At 44.4% G+C, this 23,260-nt stretch overlaps 1 protein-coding gene and 2 non-coding genes across 5 annotated transcripts; all 3 read right to left on the reverse strand.

Moving 5' to 3' along the window:
* Positions 1–1,572: 1,572 nt before the first annotated feature.
* Positions 1,573–15,285, reverse strand: DKC1 (dyskerin pseudouridine synthase 1). Of its 3 annotated transcripts, XM_049872405.1 has the most exons (16): positions 15,167–15,285; positions 14,424–14,488; positions 13,932–14,018; positions 11,961–12,052; positions 11,601–11,785; positions 11,245–11,309; positions 10,812–10,938; positions 10,450–10,580; positions 9,799–9,942; positions 7,942–8,062; positions 7,023–7,141; positions 6,320–6,423; positions 5,817–5,895; positions 4,613–4,753; positions 4,087–4,227; positions 1,583–3,698 (listed from the first exon to the last, which is right to left on the reverse strand). In XM_049872405.1, exons 1-16 carry the CDS (start codon positions 15,180–15,182, stop codon positions 3,642–3,644), a joined length of 1,674 nt encoding a protein of 557 aa, XP_049728362.1. In that variant the 5' UTR covers positions 15,183–15,285; the 3' UTR covers positions 1,583–3,641. The 3 variants fall into 3 exon arrangements, with proteins under 3 accessions (XP_049728364.1, XP_049728363.1, XP_049728362.1); XM_049872407.1 differs by lacking the exon at positions 4,613–4,753 and having other exon boundaries at positions 1,573–3,698; XM_049872406.1 differs by lacking the exon at positions 4,087–4,227 and having other exon boundaries at positions 1,576–3,698.
* On the reverse strand, positions 5,970–6,097 carry LOC126069767 (small nucleolar RNA SNORA56). The gene has a single exon (XR_007516039.1). It is a non-coding gene; the product is annotated as a small nucleolar RNA SNORA56 (small nucleolar RNA).
* On the reverse strand, positions 10,228–10,359 carry LOC126069765 (small nucleolar RNA SNORA36 family). The gene has a single exon (XR_007516037.1). It is a non-coding gene; the product is annotated as a small nucleolar RNA SNORA36 family (small nucleolar RNA).
* Positions 15,286–23,260: the final 7,975 nt, after the last annotated feature.

A 23,260-nucleotide genomic window follows, 5' to 3' on the forward strand; every position in this document is an offset into this window, starting at 1 on the left:
GAAAATGGAAGGAATATACAGTCATTGTATGAAAAAGAAAATTAGTCAACGATGATTTCAGGAGGTAGCGTATGATCTAGAACCAATGGCACTGAAGGAAGAAGTCCAAGCTGCACTGAAGACATTGGCGAAGAGGCTCCAGGAACTGATGGAATGCCAGTTGAGATGTTTCAACAAACGGATACAACAGTGGAAGTGCTCACTCATCTATGCCAAGAAGTATGGAAGACCATTATCTGGCCAACTGACTGAAAGAGAGCTACATACATGACACTTCCTAAGAAAAGGCAATCCAACAGAATGCAGAAATTATCAAATATTAGTATTACATTATGAGTTAAAACTGGCTAAGGTAGTTCAAAAATGGCTGCAGCAGTATATAAACAGGGAACTGCCAGAAATTCAGGCCAGATTCAGAAGAGAATGTGGAACCAGGGATATCATTGCTGATGTCAGATGGATCCTGGCTGAAAGCAGAGAATACCAGAAGGATGTTTACCTGTGTTTTATTGACTATGCAAAGGCATTCAACTGTGTTGATCATAACAAATTATGGATAACACTGGGAAGAATGGGAATTCGAGAACACTTAATTGTGTTCATGAGGAAACTTTACATGGAACAAGAGGCAGTTATTTGGACAGAACAAGGGGATACTGATTGGTTTAAAGTCAAGAAAGGTGTGTGCCAGGGTTGTATTCTTTCACCATACCTGTTCAATCTGTATGCTGAGCAAATAATCCAAGAAGCCGGACTATATGAAGAAGAACGGGGCATCAGGATTGGAGGAAGATCCATTTACAATCTGTGATATGCAGATGACACAACCTTGCTTGCTGAAAGTGAATACGACTTGAAGCACTTACTGATGAAGACCAGAGACCACAGCCTTCAGTATGGATTGCACCTCAACATAAAGAAAACAAAAATCCTCACAACTGGACCAATAAGCAACATCATGATACGTGGGGAAAAGATTGAAGTTGTCAAGGATTTCATTTTACTTGGATCCACAATCAACAGCCATGGAAGCAGCAGTCAAGAAATCAAAAGACGCATCGCATTGGGCAAATCTGCTGCAAAGGACCTCTTCAAAGTGTTGGAGAGCAAAGATGTCACCTAGAAGACTAAGGCGCACCTGACGCAAACCGTGGTATCTTCAATCACCTCAAGTGCCATGTGAAAGCTGGACAGTGAATAAGGAAGACAGAACTTACGCCTTCAGATTACAGTGTTGGTGAAGAATACTGAATATACCACGGACTGCCAGAAGAAGGAACAAATCCATCCTGGAAGCACAGCTAGAATGCTTCTTGGACGTGAGGATGGCAAGACTTCACGTCATGTACTTTGGACATGTTATCGGGAGGGACCAGTCCCTGGAGGACATCATGCTTGGGAAAGTACAGGGTCAGCGGAAAAGAGGAAGCCCCTCAAGGTGGATTCACAGCGTGGCTGCAACAATGGACTCGATCATTGTGTGGATGGCGCAGAACCAGACAGTGCTCGTTCTGTTGCACCATGAGTCAGAACAGAGTAGACGGAACCTAATTTTTGCTCTGCTGCTAGTTTGAGATCACCACCAATTAGAAAGCACACCAGGAGTACAAAAAAACTTAGTAAGTAAACTTTAATTATTAAGAATTACAACATTCCTTCTCCCTAAGACATCCTTTTAAAAGTACATGAGGGTTTAACGGAAGCAGAACCATCAAAATGGAAACATAGTCCCCAACTTATGACTGGGTTCCGTTCTGACAACTCTGTCATACGTCGGTTCTGACATGAATTGAATACCTAATTTTTTTTTAATTTTTATTACCTTTTATTATCAATATTCTTATATGTAACACTGAGTATCTGCAAGTAGAGTAACAGCAAATCATGTAACAATAAGATGTACCAGAACAAAACTTTGTGGCAGTGGCAACACAGAACTCAGACCACACTGTACGTGATAATTGGGATTAGGGAAATAACAGGCTACAGCCTTCAGTACGAATTACACCTCAACATAAAGAGAACAAAAACCTCACAAGACCAATAAGCAATGTCATGATAAACAGAGAAAAGACTGAATTTGTCCAGGATTTCAGAGTTTACCTGGATCCACAATCTATGCCCATAGAAGCAGCAGTCAAGAAATAAAGAGGACGCATTGCGTCAGGCAAATCTGCTGTAAAAAGATGTCTTTAAAGTGTTGAAAAACAAAGGTGTCACCTTGAAGACTAAGGCGCACCTGACCGAAGCAAAGATGTTTTCAATTGCCTCAATGGCATGGGAAAGCTGGATGATAAGACCAAACAACTGATGCCTTTGAATTATGGTGTTGATGAATAATGAATATGCTGTGGACTGCCACAAGAATGAACAAACCTGTCTTGGAAGAAGCACAGCCAGAGTGCTCCTCAGAGGCAAGGCCGATGAGACTTTATCTCACATACTGTGGACACATTATCAAGAGGGACTGGTCCCTGGAGGAAATCATGCTTGGTAAATTAGAGGGCCAGCAAAAAAAAGAAAGACCCTCAAAGCAATGGATTGACAGTGGTTGCTAAAACGGGCTCAAGTGTAATGATTGTGAGGATGGCGCAGGACTGGGCACTGTTTTCAGTCTGTTGTACACAGGGTCACTATGAGCCAGAACTGACTGAACAGCAGCTAACAAAAGATGAGAATATTCACACATTGTGAAGAATGTCCCCAAGTAATCTGTGTAGCAATTGTTGAATGGGAACCTAAACTGCTTATAATCCTTCACCAAAAACACAATATATTTTCTTTAAAAGTACATGAGGGTTAAAGCAACAAGACATTAGACCAGTTTTACCTTGGTCACAACATACAAGCAGTCAAGTCAGTTTAGTTGAACACCATACGTGCATGGTTTGGACAAGCCCAAAAGGACGAGTGGGAAAGAGAAGCTGTCAGAATGGAGCACCCAAAGTCCTTGCCAGGCCTATACCAGGGAGATCTGGTGGAGCGAGGGCAGCTTTCTGAAGCCAGAACAGACCATCGCCCTCATCACATCATGGAAAAGGTTTACCCCAGTAGACAACTTGGTTTAGTTAATATTTTTGTCACTGAATAGACTTATTACAAATTTTTTAAACAGGGAAAAAAACAAATCAGAAGACTGATGTTAAAAAGGCAATTAGAAAACAATTGTGGGTAGTTGCCGGGTGGTCTTCCATCTGAAGGTGAGGCTTTTGAACTCTTAGCCATCTGTGAACCCAATACGCCTCATTCATCACCCAGGTCCTTAAAACAGGACAAGATGGGCTGAACACACCAGATAACATCACCATAGTCTCAGGTAGCAGCTGTCTCTGCCAGTCTATTTGACTCTCCAGTGAAGGTAGACATATCCAAGGGAGGAAAAGTAACCATTTATAGCACTTTGATGCTTTGTGTCACACTCATGAGGTCTTTTAGGACATTTCTCAAGTCATTTGACCACATACTAGTGTGGTGAGTATGGAGATATAAAGTTTATGTACAATTGCTGTTGTTGTTGTTAGGTGCCTTTGAGTCGGTTCTGACTCACAGGAACCCTATGTACAACAACACAAGGATTCATGTTTTCCCAGTAAGGCTTTAATTCTTCTCCCAGCAGGACAAAATGCTCAAAGCAGCTGTCACTACTCAGAACCCACTTTTGCTTTCTTCTTCTTCTTCTTTTTGGTAGTGTCACTGTCCTAGGGAGAAAGGGAAACAAAGCTCACACCAGCCATTAACATTAACAAAAACAAGTTGATTCTCATGCACTGAACAAGTTCCTGAGAATCAAGAAGTAAACCTTTTTGCTGTGTACATTCTCCCTTTCAGAATCTGTAATGATATTCCTTGTTATATAAATTTTGCACATAACACAAAATTCTAATAGGTCCTCCAACTCAGGGACACCCTAGTAATCTACTTTTACAACAAAGACCGTTCAGATTACTGAGCTACACATTCTCCCCACCCACCAGCTCCTCCTAAGAGTCACAAAGCCATCACCATCTGGACAGTTCTCTTCCCCATCCCAGGACTAAGGACTAAGCAAGGCCAAAGGACCCTGGAGGTGGAAGCTGATATACACACCACATCTCCCAGCTCGCCCGCACTCTCTAGAGCAGCTTTGGCCTTTCTGTCCTTTTTATTCTTCTTCTTCTCCTTCTTGGTCAACTGTGGAACAGCTGGAGGGGTTTCTCTGTCACTTTCACTGTCACTCTCTCGTTTCCGCTAAGGTAAAGACAATTGATCCAAAATTAGGTCTTGGACAGTAAAGAATGAGAAATGTTCAACAAGTCAAAGGTGGGGAGTCACCATGAAAGATCCCAACTGGATCCAGTAGGCAGAGTTTTCTGATCACTAACCCTGACAGGACTTTAGTTTACAGAAGACTTGAAACATGGTCTTATCCCAAAAGACCAAGGGTATAGTGGGGCACAGGAACCCCACACCAGATGCCTATATCCATCCATCCCCTAGAGGGGTGAGGGTGGCACCCACCAGCTCCTCCTAGGACTCATAAAGCCATCACCATCTGGACAGTTCTTTTCCCCATCCAAGGAGTAAGGACTAAGCAAGGCCAAAGGACCCTGGAGGTGGAAGCTGATATACACACCACATCTCCCAGCTCGCCCGCACTCTCTAGAGCAGCTTTGGCCTTTCTGTCCTTTTTATTCTTCTTCTTCTCCTTCTTGGTCAACTGTGGAGCAGCTGGAGGGGTTTCTCTGTCACTTTCACTGTCACTCTCTCGTTTCCGCTAAGGTAAAGACAATTGATCCAAAATTAGGTCTTGGACAGTAAAGAATGAGAAATGTTCAACAAGTCAAAGGTGGGGAGTCACCATGAAAGATCCCAACTGGATCCAATAGGTAGAGTTTTCTGATCACTAACCCTGACAGGACTTTAGTTTACAGAAGACTTGAAACATGGTCTTATCCCAAAAGACCAAGGTCATTGTGTGGCACAGGTGCCCCACACCAGCAGTGCTGGGTTCAGCCACTGAAAGCCTTACTCAGGGTAGGAGGAAGAGGAGGCTGACCTACATTACCTCCAAGAGTACTCCAGCTCTAAGACCCATAAATCCTCAAAGGTAAGCAGGCAAACCAGGACTTCACATTTGACACACCAGGAGAAACGAAAGGACTGGAACGCCAACCCAGAACTTAGCAAACAACTTGTCACTCAGCACAGCCCTCTATGACCCTGAGAAGCTGCGTCGTCACCACCTGTTTTACTTTGACTGGACTGTCCTTTGGAGATTTTGTTCCGAGTTTTACGTGAACCCCAACGAATGTGAACTACAACATGCCATGGCCTCTTTTAAGTGTACTGCAGAACACTAAAACTTAACCTGTGCTACCACTTGACCCAGGGTGGGAGACAGAAGAGCATCTGGGCCACCTCATCTGTTCCAGTGTTGTTGACCTCAGTCCCCTTGCCTCAGCTGAGATGGGAGCCATAGGCAGTCTGACTCCAGAGCCCACCCTCCTCCAAGCAGACATGGTCAGGAGTGTGAATCGCAAGAGCCCACAGAAACCCAAACAGGTTCTACACCCACCATACCTCATAAGCCCGAACTGCAGTTCCCGGACGCTAATCCCCCCATCACAAGACATGGCCAGACATGGCCTGGAGTGGCCGGTTGATGCTGGCTGAGAGCTGAGCCCTGGGTGTGATACAGTATTATCTCTGCATGCAGTATGGCACACACATGAGGACACAGAACTAGGCTGCAGGTAGTCCCCAAGATGAGCCAAGCACACGCACTTCACAGAATTACCTCCTGAAGCACATTCCAAACACCATAGCAGGCCTCTCACCTTTTGACTTTCCACAGTTTCAGCAACTACCTGTGGGGATTTCACAGCTTCAGCAACCACCTCTTTTTTCACAGAATCACTGAAAGAAATGATAAACAGTCAAATTCATGAAATGGCTTCCATGAAGGTAGTGCTGTACCCTCAGCTAACTGGTGATACTTGGCAAGTCTAAAGCTGCCAATGAACACTGACACTGGACAGACGAGTTCACTACTTAATATTTCAGACTGACTCCCTCTAGAGTCCCAGGAGCCAGACTAGAAAGGGGTAACTGTCTGCACTGCAGGCCCCAACCCCTCCTTGACCCAGGCAGTCAGGGAGAGGCCTCTGCACCCCTACGGCTCACCAGGTCTCGCCCAGTCCAGCAGTTTCATGTGAGCAAGGAGAACTGAGCAGCCGCACTGGCTTCCTGCCCACCTGTGGTTACTATAGTGCTGCATTCAGTCAGCTTTCCCCCAACCAAGTCTCTAGCCCCCCGCAGCTTCACTATCTCTTCTCCTCACCTGTAGTCCACATATTGCTGTACCCAAGCAGCGGGTGTGCTGTCCGTGGGCTTGCCATGCTTGTCCAGAAGGCCCTGCTTGATCATCATCCTCTTCTGACTGGCCTGATGGCAAGTTGGGTGTTCAATATTGGAGCCATGCAACACGGGAAGCATCTGCAGGGCTGTATAACCCTCTAGAGAGCACTCAGAACTCACCGGCTCTCTCCAACGGGAAGAAACATGATTCCTCCAAGGCACAAAGCTTACTGTGCTAGGAGAGCCTCTGCAGTGTCATTTTGTAGCATCCCCCGCCAGTCTGCTCTGCAGCCACAGGGCCTTTGCACAGCTGTTCCCTCTGCCCTAAACTCATCACCTCACTAACACCTAACCCATCTTTCGGATTGGCATAGCTCAAGAGATGAACCCCTCCCCAGGTCAGGCCCCTTACAGTGGGCTCTCATGCCACCAGGCACCTCTCTGCACTCCTAGACAGGCCTTAACTTTGGCCAAAGTTCACCATCCCATTGTGCAGTAAAGCCATCTACTTCTCCATTTAACCTGAAAACTTTAAGGTCTGAGATAAGGCCTGTTTCTACTCACCATTCACTCCCCAGAGCCCAGCACAATAAATGCTTAGGGGTGTGTGTGGCTGAACACACCAAGGGCTGCTCAACAACACAAAACAAAATAACACAACCAACTTGCTAATCAATCCCACTTACCTTTGGACCTAAACCCCACTTCCGAGGGTATGTATCTCTCTCCATGATCACTCTCTTGATCTTAGCTACTATCCCATGGTCACAGGTAGAGATCACTGCTGTGGTCATTAATGCAATAGCTACAGGCATCGGAGAGAGACAAAAGAATGACTTGAAAAGGAAAAGGCTGATAACTGATGAGCCCCAACTCCACTGTTTTACGCAACTTTTTAACCCATTTAAAACTCTGCACTGTACTGCCTTAATTGGGGCTTCCTGAGCCTTGTGTTATGGATTGAATGGATTGAACAAATATGTGTTGGAATCCTAATTGCTATACACATGGATGTAATCCTATTTAAAAAGAGTTTTCAGGATTATGTTAATTAGATCAAACTGGAATAAGGGCTGGTTCTAAACCTAATCACTTCTGAGTTATAAAAAGAGCAGATCAGACAGAGACATAGAGGAGAAGGCAGACACCACATGAGGATCACCAGCGGACCAAGGCAACAAAGATTGCATGTCCAGGTTTACAAAGAAATCAGGGAGCTTCAGATTCCAGTTCCCATTTAGGGAACATTCCACCACATGGTTTTTTAATCCTCAATTATGGGAAGATGTTAAATTTATCTAGGTAAACGGATACCAATAATAACCACACTAACTAAAAATCTTAAGTCCTTGGGAGAGGTCTTAATGAATCAGTCTGATCTACCTTTAATGGGTCTAATTTGCTCCAGAAATAACAAAGCGTATCATCAAAATCCATTGTCTCAGCTCAGTTAAGCAGGTAGAACCAGAGGGTGAAGGAATCCCACGACAAAGCCCTTTAAGGAAACACACGTCAGGATTGTGACGTATGACGAGTACAGGGGCTGTGATGGCGTGGAACAGAGCATCGACTCAAAGAGCTGACCGAATGCATCCTCCCTCTTACCCATACAGATCGCCTCCCCTTTGGTGGTGATGACTACGATCTCCTGATTGACTTCAATGCCATCCTCGTACCGAAGAACACCGGGAAGCAGGATCTTTGCTCCATAGCAGATTGCATTCACCTGCAGAAGAGCCACCGGCAATCTCAGTTCTGTCATCGACTGATTCAAACACTTACCAGCTGAGGGCCTATTAGGACCCACCGTGTAGCAGCAAGAGACCACTGGTCTCAAAGCAGGTCCTCCCAGACCAGCAACATCAGAGAATCTGCAAGTGATCCAGGCTTCTGGATCTGAAGCCCTCCAGGGGATTCTGATGCCACCTAAGTGTGATGTCTGCTCTCCATAAGAATGTAAGACAAGAAAGGAGCAGAGCGGAGAGAGGACACAAGCACCTGTGAAATGGGGACAACAGCATCTATAGCTCATTGGAGGGGAGGGACTCAGAATAACAGCAACCACCTAAATACTTTACATGTTGTTGTTGTTAGACACCATCCAGCTGGTTCTGACTCAATGATCCTATGCACAACAGAATGAAACACTGCCCAGTCCTTTACATACATTAGCTCAAAATTGTTAAAGACAACTTTAGTAGCTACTTCTCCCGTGCCCAGGGTACTTTATGGCTAAAGAACAATGATTTTCTCATGGACATTCTTCTTCAATAAATTACACAGTCAAGTTTTTAGATGAAATTTTTCCCAGAAGCCAACAGAGTTTGGCCCCAGCATAAGGAGAGTATAAGATTTACGTTGTTCACTAGTTAAGTCTCTTTAAACATCATAGTGGAACGTTTTAGTATGTCTTTTTTTATTTTCGGTCTTTTACTATTGGACTATAAATACAAAAATAGGTGTATGATTTAAGATTGGAATATGAATAACCATCCACTTCTAATTAATACACACATAAATATATGTCCCACAAATAGATAATTTTTTATGACTACATAAACTTTAACGTGACTCGAATTTGACTCAATGGCAATGTTTTAACATTTGACAAAAACTGACATGAACTTGGCCACAAAGAAAATCTTAACTTACAAAAGACCACATTCTCTGATTATAACACAAAGCAGCCAAAAATAGGTAATTTAAAAATATCTGGACTACTTGGGAAGTAAGAACCTAAGTCATCCCTGGACCAAAGAGGATATCAAAACGGAAACAACAATCAGGGAATAGGACTGACTTTCATTAGAACGATTGCCTCGATTTTAAGGTGTTTTAGTAAACATACTAAGAAAAAAGGCTAAATAAGCTGAAATTTAGGTTTTATAGCTTTACACTACCATACATCTAAGCAAAACACATTTTTTTATTGAAATTCCTACTGGATAAATACGCCTTTGTTATTGTAGTTCAAACTCACTAGTCCAACCCCCCCCCCCCCGCCACATTGAAACAATTATTTTTTTAACGATAGTTTAAATAAATCAAGGTTTCATAGGCACATGCAAAACTACCAGGTTGTGGGAGGGCAAGTCTTATGTACCACTGATAGTCTTTACTCGACCCAAGTTACTTACTTTGGGAGAACTCTTAAATGTCAATGTGTAATTAACCTGCTTTATTTTGAAATGGAATTACACCTGACATTCAACTTTTACCTCAATTTAGCCCATTCGGGTCTGGTTTAATAATTTTTAAGTTATAAATCCGTCCATTGTGAACAAAGAATTAAAATACAGGGCCCAACTTATGAAACCAGAAAAAACAAAACCCAAAGGAAAATAATAAGCGTAAATTCACAACTTCAAAGTTTTCTCTTTAAATGGAACGAAGTTTTCAGAATAAGAATGTCTCCTTTGGAGTCCCATTTTATCCAGATGTGACTAGCAACCCTGAACTCACCGCGCTGTCTTTCATAACCAGCCGCTTATGTGATGTCAGCAGCTTTTCCAGAGGGTAAATAACTCGGCGCAGGTAACTCTCATCCTTGTGATTATCATACAGCCACTGGGCATCCAGTACGTCATGCATTGTCACCATGTGGTCCTGAAAAAAGAATTCAACAGCGTCTGATCTCAAATAGCCAACCCGACCCTAAACTTCAACAACAACAGAACGAATGGGACTTGTGTGGACTGCTTGACCTCTGCAGATGTTTAACTGTTGCTTTATGGATCTTGGGGGCACAGTGGTTAAGTGTCAGCAGTTTGAATCCACCAGGCGCTCCTTGGAAACCTTATGGTGCGGAAGTTCTACTGTGTCTTACAGGGTCACTATGAGTCAGAATCGACTTCGACAGCAGCAAATTTTACAATAAATCTAGGCAGGCATTTCTGTAGGCTGGGAAATAAATGAATAAAGAAATGTTTTCTATCCATTCATTTTCCCTAGCCCGTTTCAATGTCCCAAAGTTTAATTAACAGATCAGGGAAGCTGCCCTGAGCTGAACTCAACACTTTGGAAGCTGCCTTTTCCAGGATGTTAAGCGGGTAGAGTTCTACTACGGGTTGGAAGATAGTAAGAACCAGCTCTAAAATGTCTAGAACAGCGTACCTTTTCACTCATAACTCCAGAACGAACCCTCCGAAGTTCTTGCATCTGACCTCCAACTCCCAGTAACAAACCAAGGTGCACGCAAAGTGTACGAATGTAGGTGCCAGCCTCACAGCTCACCCAAAAGATTCCTGAGAGACACACACACAGAGGAAAAGTGGCACTTATTTTCCAAGGAAGACACATCACTGGTTGACAAACCTACAAAGTCCTACTCCAGCTGATGCTGGAGACGACAAACACAGGCTGTGATTACACAACGTATTAACAGCCTCTGCTTTTATACACAGAATTCTCACAAAGCCATTCCTACTCCTTTGTGGTCTATGCCACGTCAGTTTCTCAAAAGCGTAATGACCCACCTAATCTTCTCTCAGGATCATACTCTATCATTTTGCTCTCGTAGATGGTCCGGACTCGGAGTTGCCTCTTTACTGCAGCAATAAGTGGGGGTCGCTGGAATAGGGCACCTGTCAGAGTTTCTAGGGCCTACAAGTACACACAAATCAAAACAAAGACTCACTGCACAAACTCGCAAATAAGATCAAAGGGTGTATTTTGTGATTTTAAGAACTTAATCAAACGTGTTTTTTTCTGCTTCTTCAAATACACTGAGTAGCCCAGTGCTGATCAGAACCCCTCCTCAGAGGGGACACTGCCAGAAGATTTCTGAAAGGGTGTGAGAGTTCCACGGAAGACACAGGCCAACAAGGAATGCTGACTTGTCTTCAGACACATCTAGGCTCAGAAGATCCAAGTCGCCAAAGGGGGACTTCTCTGCAAATGCAGACTTACCCTAGAAAGCTGGGTCCCCCCTTCAATGGCATCGTGCAGCCGGACAATTCCCACATACTCTTTGCCTAAAAAATGACAGAACAGTAGTTAGGTGTAGCCACTAAGTTTTCTGTTTTCAAACCTGGAGTGATGAGTTGAGAGTCTCTCTGGTAACTAAAGCTCCAAGAAAGGGCAGCTGCACAAGGATCTGGCAGAGGACAGACAGAAGGCACAGAAAAGCCAAAAGAATATCCTGTTCTGGGAATTTTTATCCCCAAGAAATTGTTTTCAAAAGCCAAAGTATAGACAAACAGGAAGAAAAACAAAGAGCCTTCTGATCTCAAAGTCCCCACTCCTCCCCTCCCTCCTTTGCATACCTGCACTCTGTTGTGATTTCACCAAGCGGGTGGCTCGTTCTATGCACACGATCAGACAGCCAGTCACCTTGGGATCCAGAGTACCGCTGTGTCCTGTCTTCTCAACACGGAGTATTCGCCGGATCCAGGCTACCACCTCATGGGAAGAGGGGTTAGAAGGCTTGTCAAGGTTAATGAAACCTGTCCTGTAAAGGAAAAAAAAATTCATAGAACACCTGCTCTTGTCTTCTGATAAAACAACAAATCTGAAAAGTAAAAAGAAAATCACCATGGGTACAAGTGCTATTGAAAGATACGGCCACACTGAATAACTGATGAGAAATAACGAAAGTTTGACTAGTGTCTGCTCCAGACACTTACCTAATATAGTCGGCAATCTCCCTCTTGAGAGGATTTGAACCAGAAGGAAGAGGAGTATAGTGTGTTGTCCTTACATTTAGCTTATCGAAATTCTACAAGGCAATAATACAACACAAGATCAACTTAACTTTACAATCCCTGTTTTTAAGCTATTAGTGAATATGAAACAGCACCAAGCAACAACGATAGGGTAACCCTTAAAGAACACCAGTTTGGGTTTTGCTCCTATGTTTTCATTATCTGCTGTGACAGACTGTTAGGTCTCCGTAACTATTGGCAAAACTACCCGTATTAATAAGAACAAGACAAATTTGATGACTCATAGATTTAAGACACTGCTTTAAAAAGTGGAGGCTCCTGGGAGTACTACAGTACAGACTAGGTACTGCTATGGAAGAACCTTCACCTCCTCAGGGGAAAAGACAGACGAATTTAGGATTGCTGGTGGCAACATGGAAACCCTGGTGGAGTAGTGGTTAAGTGCTACAGCTGCTAACCAAAGGGTCGGCAGTTTGAATCCACTAGGTGCTCCTTGGGACAGTTCTACTCTGTCCTCTAGGGCCGCTATGAGTAGCAATCGACTCGATGGCACTGTGTTTGTTTTTTTTTTTTTTGGTGCCAACATTTTTCAAACATGACCAACTTGTTCCCCCTTTAGATGCTCCTATCTCTACTGTCCACAAGTATGCTTAAGTCTCTTCACTTCTGAGGATCCATCTATGGCCACCTCCCCCATGTGAAACAGAACCCCAATTCAAACACAGCTGTCCTGTCACCCTGTTTAGCTCTGTCATAGCATTTCTTACAAACAGCACTTCTTTAACTATCTCCCACACCTAGATCTTAGTTCCAGGACAGCAGGGACCTTGTCTACCCAGCTTACCAGTTGATTCTCAAGCCCCCCAATAGAAAACCAAATGTTTAAATGGCAGAGGTATCTGGCCAAAGAGAAACTCAGCTCTATTGAAAGATATGAGCAAACCTTATGTCAAGCAAATTGGCTTATTAAAACTCTTCGTCAAGGGGTGTCTCAGTAACTTTTTCTACTAACTTTATACCACGTGCCCGTTTAATTGTAAAACAAAAACACAACGTAATTAGATTCTTTACTGAACTACCCTATTTAAGGCCAAAAATAACCCAAAAAACCAAACCCGCTGCCATCAAGTCGATTCTGACTCATAGCTCGCTATAGAAGAGAGTAAGGTTTCCACGGCTGCAATCTTTACAGAAACAGGCTGCCACATCTTTCTCATACAAAGCAGTTAGTGGGTTAGAAGCACCCACCTTTCTCTTAGCACCCAAGCACTTTAACCACTGCACCAGCAGGGCTAAGACCAAAAATAATAGACAGTAATCTCTAGAGGACATGTTACACGCCTGGCACTGTGGCTAAACACATTTCACGGGTTACCTCCTGCGGTATTTTGAACAAACAGTATGAGGAGTGGAGTGACTGGCCCAAGGTCACAAATAGCTTGAATCAAACTGGCTGGCTTCAAAGCCTATGATCTTAAGCACTAGAGCAGTACTACTCCAAGGGTGGCCCATGAACTAGGACAGGTCTGGAAGACAAGAGCACAGAAACTGAAAGCTAAGCATTTAGAAACTTTGATAGCAATTTAACATAGCTGTGGCATTTTAACTGTATTTTACAACAGTATTTGGTGCATTAGAAATTTAAAAGAATGACCTGATCCTTCATCTCGAATACTTTGGGGAACAGTGCTTTAGACTGTATCATCTGGCACTTCCTAGAAGTCAGGAATGCTAGCATTAAGCATTCCTGATTTTAAGAAGAGAAACTTAATGGGCAAGACAGAGGGTACAGACAGGCTCAAGCATGGATAAAATCACGGGACAGTCAGATGTTTTTGCATGTGTAGCAACACCCACAGATTAATGGGCAAAATAAACTGCTTAACATTTAAAAATAACCTAAAAGCCTGATGCATGATCTTCACCACGTACCTTTAATAACAAGGGCCACTGAGATGTGTCCAACTGAGCCACTTTGGATTCAGGTTTTATAAGAAATTCTTCAGCATGTTGTATTTCCTTTGGCAAGACACAAATGCACCCTGTTAGACTTCCCACCTGATTTTTTAAACAAATCTGTACCTACTATAGAAAGCTATGCTTCTGTATGAAAGGAAGAGAAGAAATGAACCAGGGGCTCCGAAGTGGAAGTGAAATACCACTAGGATGGATTCAAATACTTTAAGAGAAAAGGGCCTGGAGTATCTGTGGGTAGTGTAAGGAAGAGACGGATTTTCAGGAGAGCAGTTGGTAAGACTAAAACCGTTTAGTAAACAGTGGTCCAGTATGAGAAACACCGGGTGGCTGGGGATCAGGGCAAGATGGTTTAATTCTCAGGGGCTTTGTTGTTTCTAAGAAACCTTTAGAAAGTTATTTCCTACAACTTGCTCTGTAAGTAACTTAAGGTAAAACATTCCCACTTACGGCTACATCATCTTCTGCTAATGACTTCCGGTCCTTCTTCTTCTTATGTTTCTTCAACAAAACAACTAAAAACAGAGATTTGAAAATTTTCCCCCAAACGGGACAAAGTTTAGAATAACATAAAATCAGAAATCAGGGCAGATAAGATATAGATTTTTAGTGTATAGTTCCCGGAGAAAACAAAGTCTGTAAAGCCAAACACTTCTCCGCACGGGGTCGGTCGGTACCTAAGTAGCGCCTGTCGCACGTGTTGGCTTCCCTTTCGGTTCACCACGTGGTCGCGGTGGGGCTTAAAAAACGCGCAGAGCCACCCGGCCAGAGGTTTCTGGCATCTAGGTCTTTCTTGGGACATAGTTACTTCCGCGCCTGCGGCCCTCAGCTACTTTCTCCCCCGCTCGTCCCCACCACCCCTCTCCCCCAAAGCGCGGCGCTGGCGGCAGCGTCACACAGGTACTCGCCGGACTGCCGCCACCTCGGGGCCGCCAGCGCCGCCACACCTTTCGGTTGCGACTCGGGCCCTGCGGAGCCACGTCACCGCAGGGCCCTCTAGATCTCGGGTCCTCACCCGAGCAGCACAGGGCCAGGAGACAAGTCCGGCCAGAGGCCCAGGAGCCACGGGGCTGGCCCGGCGGTGGGAGCGGGCGGGCAACGAGCGCGGGCCCCGACGCCGCTCCCCCGGTTCCTCTAGCCCGCAGAGCTGGCTCCGCCAGGGCGCGCACGGCCAGCCGGCTTGCAGTCCTTACCTTCGGCGTCCGCCATGTTCTCCACACAACGTGCACGCCGCCGAGGCCACAACCAAGGGATAAACCGCCCGACTCCCGTCGCCTCGGTCCCGTCAGGCCGCGCCGCTAGGGCCCGCCCACGTGTGCTCCGCCCCGTGCGTGGAGCGCGGCGCTGCGAGGCGGGGCAGGGGCCAAGGGGCGGAGCCGGAATGCGTGAGGGAAGCAACAGCAACTCTATTGGCTGGCTCGGCCCAGGTATTGCGTGCGCGCAGGCGCCTCGGGCTTCGCCCCGCCTTCCGCGGCCCGAGCCAGGAGCGCGCGTAACCAGCCAGGTTGCCGCGGGATGGAGTAGGGATGGTAGTCGAGTTTTGTTAGCTTTAACCTGGGCGCCCAACACCTGATCACGGTTCTGAGTGCCAGAGCGCCCTGTAAATGTTAGTTCTTTGCTTCCTCATGCCGACACTTTAAGGTAGGTGTCGGAATCAGCGCCGATTGAAAAATGAGGAAATGGAGTCACAGAAATGGAAGTTCCTTTGCAGCTCGCTAGTACCATCCCTCTAGAGCCTCGCTGTCCAATGGGAATAGAGTGCGAATCACATGTGTACTTTTTATTATTTCAGCAGCTACATGGAAAAAAGTAAAAAGAACAGGTGGAAATAATTTTAATATTGTGTTTTATGAAACTCACCCAAAATATTTTATTTCACAATGTAGGCAATACAAACACGTTATGGAGAGATAGTTCACACTTTTTTTCCGTGCTAACTCTTCCGTTCCCGGCGTGTATTTTACGCTTTTAGCATATCTCAATTAGAACAAAGGATCCCTGGTGGTTCACTGCGGGGAGAAAGACCTCGCCATCTGCTCATGTAAATATTTTACCTAGCGTCTCTAGACTTGGTGACAGAACTTTTGGAACTCCCGAGGCTGTATGCAACATTCGTAGGTGCATCTTATGTGGGAGATGGTCCAAAACTTTCCAAAGATTCTTACAGGTTTAAGAACCCGTGTTCATCCTGTTCATGTCTCAATTGATTGAGCCCTAGTTATTTAATACTTTATTGCTATTGCAAACAGAATCGTTTGCCATTGTTTTCCAATGAGTTGCTGCTGATAAAAAAGGAGAGCTTTTTTTCTCCATTCCTCCTGTACCATCCGAAGATTGGAAAAATTTGACTTTTAACTGTGGCTTTCTAAAAATACAATTGGTTTTTATCTCACGTAACTTTTATTCTATCTAGACTTTGGGTATGTTGTTGTTGTTGTTAGGTGCTGTCCAGCCAGTTCCAATTCATAGTGACCCTGTGTACCACACAATGAAACACTGCCTGGTTCTTCACCATACTAACAGTTGTTGCTATGCTTGAGTCCATTGTTGCAGCCACTGTGTCAATCCATCTTGTTGAGGGTCTTCTTCTTTTTCACTGACCCTCTACTTTACCAAGCATGATGTCCTCCGGGGACTGATCCCTCCTGACAACATGTCCAAAGTATGTAAGACACAGTCTCACCATCCTTGCTTCTAAGGAGCATTCTGGTTGTACTGCTTCCAAGACAGATTTGTTCGTTCTTTTGGCAGTTCATGGTATATTCAGTATTCTTTGCTGACACCATAATTCACATGCATATGAAGAGATTGAACATATCATGGCTTGGGTCAGGCACACCTTAGTCTTCAAAGTGACATCTTTAGTTTTCAACACTTTAAAGAGGTCCTTTGCAGCAGATTTACCCAATGCAACGTGTGTTTTGATTTCTTGACTGCTGCTTCCATGGCTGTTGATTGTGGATCCAAGTAAAATGAAATCCTGGACTTCAATCTTTTCTCCATTTATCATGATGTGGCTTATCGGTCCAGTTGTGAGGATTTTTGGTTTCTTTATTTGCCTTTCACCACTTATTTGCAGGCATAATCCATACTGAAGGCTTCAAGGCCTCTTCACTTTCAGCAAGCAAGGTCGTGTCATCTGCATAACACAGGTTGTTAATGAGTCTTCCTCCAATTCTGAAGCCCCACTCTTCTTCATATAGTCCAGCTTCTGAGATTATTTGTTCAGCATACAGATTAAATAGGTATGGTGAAAGAATACAACCCTGATTCACACCTTTCTTGACTTTAAACCAATCAGTATCCCCTTGTTCTGTCCGAACAACTGTCTCTTGATCTACGTAAAGGTTCCTCATGAGCACAATTAAGTGTTCTGGAATTCCCATTCTTTGCAGTGTTATCTGTAGTTTGTTATGATCCACACAGTCGAATGCCTTTGCATAGTGAATAAAAACTAGTTTTTTAAAACATCCTTCTGGCATTCTCTGCTTTCAGCCAGGATCCTTCTGACATCAGCAATGATATCCCTGGTTCCATGTACTCTTCTGAAACCAGCCTGAATTTCTAGCAGTTCCCTGTTGATATACTGCTGTAGCTATTTTTGAATGATCTTCAGCAAAATTTTGCTTGCATGTGATATTAAGGATATTGTTCTATAATTTCCACATTCGATTGGATCACCTTTCTTGGAAATAGGCATAAATATGGATCTCTTCCCGTCAGTTGGCCAGGAAGCTGTCTTCCATATTTCTTGGCATAGACGAGTGAGCACCTCCAGTGCTGCACCAGTTTGTTGAAACATCTCCATTGATACTCCATCAATTCCTAGAGCCTTGTTTTTCACCAATGCCTTCAGGGCAGCTTGGACTTCTTCCTTCAGTACCATCGGTTCCTGATCATATGCCACCTCTTGAAATGGTTGAATATTGACTAATTCTTCTTGATATAATGACTCTGTGTATTCCTTCCATCTTCTTTTGATGCTTCCTGTGTCATTTAATATTTTCCCCATGGAATCCTTCACTGTTGCAACTCAAGGCTTGAATTTTTTCTTCGGTTCTTTCAGCTTGAGAAATGCCGAGCGTGTTCTTCCCTTTTGTTTTTTTAACTCCAGGTATTTGTATATGTCATTTGCACATGTCATTATAATAATGATATTACTATTATGTGCATGTATGTTGAGGTAATAATAATGATGCAAATTTCCCAGTATCATCCTATCCATGAGCAGTTTTTAAACCCACTGCTGTTGAATCGATTCTAACTCATAGCGAGCCCATGTGACAGAGTAGGACTGTCTTATACAGCTTTGGAAACTGTATAAGACAGTTCTACTAAATCTTTACTGAAGCAGACTGCCACATCTTTCTCCCTCAGAGCAGCTCCTTTAGTAGTTTAGTAGTTTTTTACTTCCCCGTTATTGTGTAATAATGCATTACTACATGTTTGGCTGAATAAAGTTGAGGTATTCATTGATGGATTTTTAGCACTGTATTTTTTCCTTTCTCCTCCCCCTCCAGGCCTCCATTCAAGAGGGTACCCAGCTCTCTGCTTAGATGACTCAGGAGAAACGTGGGGCATACCAAAGGAAAGCTGTGGTACCTATAAGACTTTCTGGTGTGTGTTTAAAAGACTAAGCCCTCAAGAGAGCTTCCTGAGTTTGGAGAAGGAGAGAAGGTGAGTGTGTGTGTGTTTTGGGGGCAATGCCCCTGCCCCAAAATGTTTTCCCATGAAAGCAAACTATGTACAACACAATGGCAGAACATAGCTCTAGAAATGCAGAGTTCTATGGCAGTATGTCTGCGCTCCTTGGAAACTCTGTGGGGCAGTTCTACTCTGTCCTATGGGGTCGCTTTGAGTCGGAATTGACTCGATGGCACTGGGCTTTTTTGGTGTTTTATGTCTGTTGTTTTATGTCTGTTGTCTGGCTAGAGTTGAGAGAAGTGAGCCTAAGGTTACAGAGCACAAGTCCTGGGCAGAGAAGAGACAAAATCAAGGAAGCCCAAGAGAATATTTTGAGACAGCTCAGTGGAATGAAGCCTCAGAGTTAGAAATTCAGTTGCTATAGAAGATTTTTAAAAAAAGAAGATAAAGGCGTGTTTCTAACATCCCTGATTTCAAGGACTGACACTAATGTTCACTATATGTATTTAACTTGTCATATGCTACAACTTGTTTCTAGACTATTTTGTTGATTACTGTATTAGTACCACAGTGATTAAGTAATTGCATTTTTGCTATGTTTTGTGCATTCTTTGTCTTAATCCTGGGAAGTTGGTACACAGCATGAACATGAGAGGTCTCCCTCCAAGTAGTCATTCACCAGGGCAATATTATAGGGATTTCATTCATAAATTCCCTTCATGGGTTAATCAGTGCTAAAGGTGGAGGCGGGGAGGGTAGTGGAACCTGTGGGCCCATTTTCCAACTGCAGCGGGGTGAGTTTGAAAGAGGCCTAGGGATTTGTGCTGCCTTGCTCACCTGATTTCCCCTGGCTCTTCCAGCTCTAGTTGCCTGGCCTAAACCCTTGTCCCCTTTTCCTTCCATCATCCTCACTAGCAAAACCACAACCTGCCTAAATTCAACTCTCCCCCTATTCTGTCTGCATCCAAGCAGCTGACTAGCATGACCATGCCAGTTTCATAACCTCAGTTGATCCCTCAGGGCTACCTGGTGATCTAACACTCTCCCTTCTCCACCTTGGGTTCCCTATGCCAGCTGTCATGGATTGAATTCTGTCGCCCCAAAAATGTGTGCACCAATTTGGCTGAGCCATGATTCCCCGTATTGTGTGATTTTCCTGTATGTTGTAAATCCTGCCTCTGTGATGTTAATGAGGGAGGATGGGTGGCAATTGTGTTAGTGCGGCAGGACTCAATCTACGGCAGGACTCCATCTACCGGATTGGATTGTGTCTTGTGGCAATCTCTGATATATAAAAGAAAGAAGTGAGCAGAGAGACAGGGGGACTGCATACCACCAAGGAAGCAGCACCAGGAGCAGAGCCCGGGTCCCTGTGCTGAGAAACTCCTAGAGCAAGGGAAGATTGATGACAACGAATTTTTCTCCAGAGCCGTCAGAGAGAGAAAGCCATCCCCTGGAGCTGACACCCAGAGTTTGGACTTGTAACCTACTAGACTGAGAGAATAAACTTCTCTTTGTTAAAGCCATCTACTTGTGGTATTTCTGTTATGGCAGTACTAAATAACTGAGAATTTGGTACCAAGAGAATGGAGTGCTGCTCTAACAACAACAACAACAAAAAAAACGGATACCTAAAATGTGGCAGTGGGTTTTGTGAATGGGTAGAGGAGCAGCAGCCACAGAGGGCCAGCAGCAGCAGAACCAGGAGACCAGCGCCAGACAGTGGTGGAGCCGATCCACTAAGTGAGAGAGCTTATTTAGTGGAGCTACAGAGCTTTGGAACACTTGCCCAGCAGGGCAGACATGGGTATGAGGCCCAAGCCCAAGAAACCAGGAAGCAGAAGCTGAAGGGACAACACAAGAAGCGGAGCTGCCTCAGTCTCAAAAGGTATGGCCAGGATCTCAGAGATTTCAAAGGTTGGAGCCATGGCCTCTGGTGTTTCTATGGGTGGAGTCAACACTCAGCTGGACTAGGTGAATGGTGCACTTAAAGCTGAGGGAGGAGAATTGGTGTCCCAGTGCGCCTGGAAGGCGGAGGTGAAGCCCAGGGCCGAGGGGCCTCCACTCAGAATCTGGAGAGTGTGGCCAATAACTAGAGTCTAGAGGGCAGGGCCATTGTGTAAATTGTCTCAGAGAACAGAGGATTTTTTTCAAAGCTTTGAGGGCTAATGTAATGCATTCTGCTAACTTGCTTGGTGCCTGTTATGTGTTGTTTTCCTCCAATTTCTCCCATTTGTAACGGAAATGTCTAGCTTGTGCTTGTTCTGCCACTGTACCCTTGGAAGCAGATAACTTGTATTCTAGATTTCAGAGATGAAGATTTTTTGGATTTTGAACTTGGAGTTAAGACTTTAGCTATGATCTGGTGCGGTGAATATGTTTTGCATGTTGCAAGGATATGATCTAGTGCGGCGAATATGTTTTGCATGTTGCAAGAATGTGATTTTTGGGGGCCAAAGGGTGGAATGTCATGGAGTGAATTGTGTCCCCCCAAAAATGTGTGTATCAACTTGATTAGGCCATTATTGCCAGTATTTATTGTGTGATTTTCCTATGTGTTGTAAATACTGCCTCTATGATGTTAATGAGGGAGGATGGGCAACAGTTGTGTTAGCGGGGCAGGACTCAATCTACAAGACTGGATTGTGTCTTGAGGCAGTCTCTTGAGATATAAAAAGAAGAAGAGAGCAGAGAGAGGGGTGGGGGTAGGGGGTGGGGGGGTGGGGGGTGTGATTGGGACCTCATACCACCAAGAAAGCAGCACCAGAAGCAGAGTGCATCCTTTAGACCTGGGGTCCCTGTGCCTGAGAAGCTGCTTGACCAGGGGAAGATTGATGACAATGAATCTTTCCTCCAGAGCCAACAGAGAGAGAGCTGTCCCCTGGAGCTGACACCCTGGAATTGGACTTGTAACCTACTAGACTGTGACAGAATAAACTTCTCTTTGTTAAAGTAATCCACTTGTGGTATTTCTGTTATGGCAGCACTAGATAACTAAGACATCAGCTTTCATGTCCCCTCCTGCCTTCCAGTCCTTGCCTCTGGGCTGGTGTGCCCCTTTAGTCTCATTTTGTTTTATGCGCCTGTCTAATCTTTGGCTGAAGGGTAAACCTTAGGAGTGAATTCATTACTGAGGTAAAAGAGTGTCCGGGGGCCATACTCTCAGGGTTTCTCCAGTCTCTGTCCGGCCAGTAAGTCTGGTCTGTTTTTGTGAGTTAGAATTTTGTTCTACTTTTTCTCCAGCACTGTTTGGGATCTTCTATTGTGATCTCTGTCAGAGCAGTCAGTGGTGGTGGCATCTAGTTATGCTGGACTCAAGTCTGTTGGAGGCTGTGGTAGTTGTGGTCCATTAGTCCTTTGGACTAATCTTTTTCTTGTGTCTTTGGTTTTCTTCATTCTCTCTTGCTCAAGGCAGAGTGATACCAGTGGAGTATCTTAGATGGCTACTCACAATAAAGCCATGGTGTTTTTAATCACTTTATATGCATGTGAAAGCTGGACAATGAATAAGGAAGACTAAAGAAGAATTGGCTCCTTTGAATTACGGTGTTGTGGTGTTGGTGAAGAATATTGAATATACCACGGACTGTCAGAAGAACGAACAAATCTGTCTTGGAAGAAGTACAGACAGAATGCTTATTAGAAGTGAGGATGGCGAGACTTCATCTCATATACTTTGAACATATTATCAGGAGGGACCAGTCCTTGGAAAAGGACATCGTCTTAGTTATCTAGGGCTGCTAGAACAGAAATACCACAAGTGGATGGCTTTAACAAAGAGAAATTTATTCTCTCACACTCTAGTAGGCTACAAGTCCAAATTCAGGGCATCAGCTCCAGGGGAAGGCTTTTTCTTCCTTTTGGCTCCGGGGGAAGGTCCTTGTCATCAATCTTCCCCTGGTAGAGGAACTTCTCCATGCAGGAACCCTGGGTCCAAAGGACATGCTCTGCTCCTGGCACTGCTTGCTTGGTGGTGTGAGGTCCCCTTGTCTCTCCTGGAAACCCTGGTGGCGTAGTTGTTAAGAGCTACGGCTGCTAACCAAAAGGTCATCAGTTTGAATCCACCAGGCACTCCTTGGAAACCCTGTGGGGCAGTTCTGCTCTGTCCTATAGGGTCACTATGAGTCAGAATTTACTCAGCGGCAGTGGGTTTGGTTTTTGGGTTTGTCTCTTTGCTCTCTCCTCTCTTTCATATCCCAAAAGTAACCAGCTCAAAAGACAATCTAATCCCATAGATTGAGTCCTGCTTCATCAACACAACTGCCGCCTATTCCCCCTCATTAACATCATAGAGGCAAGATTTACAACACATAGCAAAATCACATACAACAAAATGGTGGCAGTCACACAATACCAGGAATCACGGCCCAGCCAAAGTGATACACACATTTTTGGAGGACACAATTCACTACATGACAGACATCATGCTTGATAGAATAAAGGGTCAGAAAAAAGAGAAAGACCGTCAATGAGATAGATTCACACAGTGGCTGCAACAATGGACTGAAGCATAATAATGATTGTCAAGATGGCACAGGACCTGGCAGTGTTTCGTTCTGTTGTACATAGCGTCACTGTGAGTCAGAAGTGACTCGACAGCATCTAACAACAACAGTCATCGACAGTGCATAAATATTTTGTCT

The sequence above is a fragment of the Elephas maximus genome, chromosome X (genome assembly GCF_024166365.1).
Source record: "Elephas maximus indicus isolate mEleMax1 chromosome X, mEleMax1 primary haplotype, whole genome shotgun sequence".
Lineage (NCBI taxonomy): Eukaryota > Metazoa > Chordata > Mammalia > Proboscidea > Elephantidae > Elephas > Elephas maximus.

What these genes read in the sequence shown, in the direction of transcription:
- DKC1 (XM_049872405.1), bottom strand. An exon ending in CTGGAGTTATGAGTGAAAAG is followed by an intron (nt 9,943 to 10,449) that starts GTACGCTGTTCT and finishes TTCTTTTTTCAG; the next exon opens with GACCACATGGTGACAATGCA. An exon ending in AGTGGGGTTTAGGTCCAAAG is followed by an intron (nt 6,424 to 7,022) that starts GTAAGTGGGATT and finishes ACTTGCCATCAG; the next exon opens with GCCAGTCAGAAGAGGATGAT.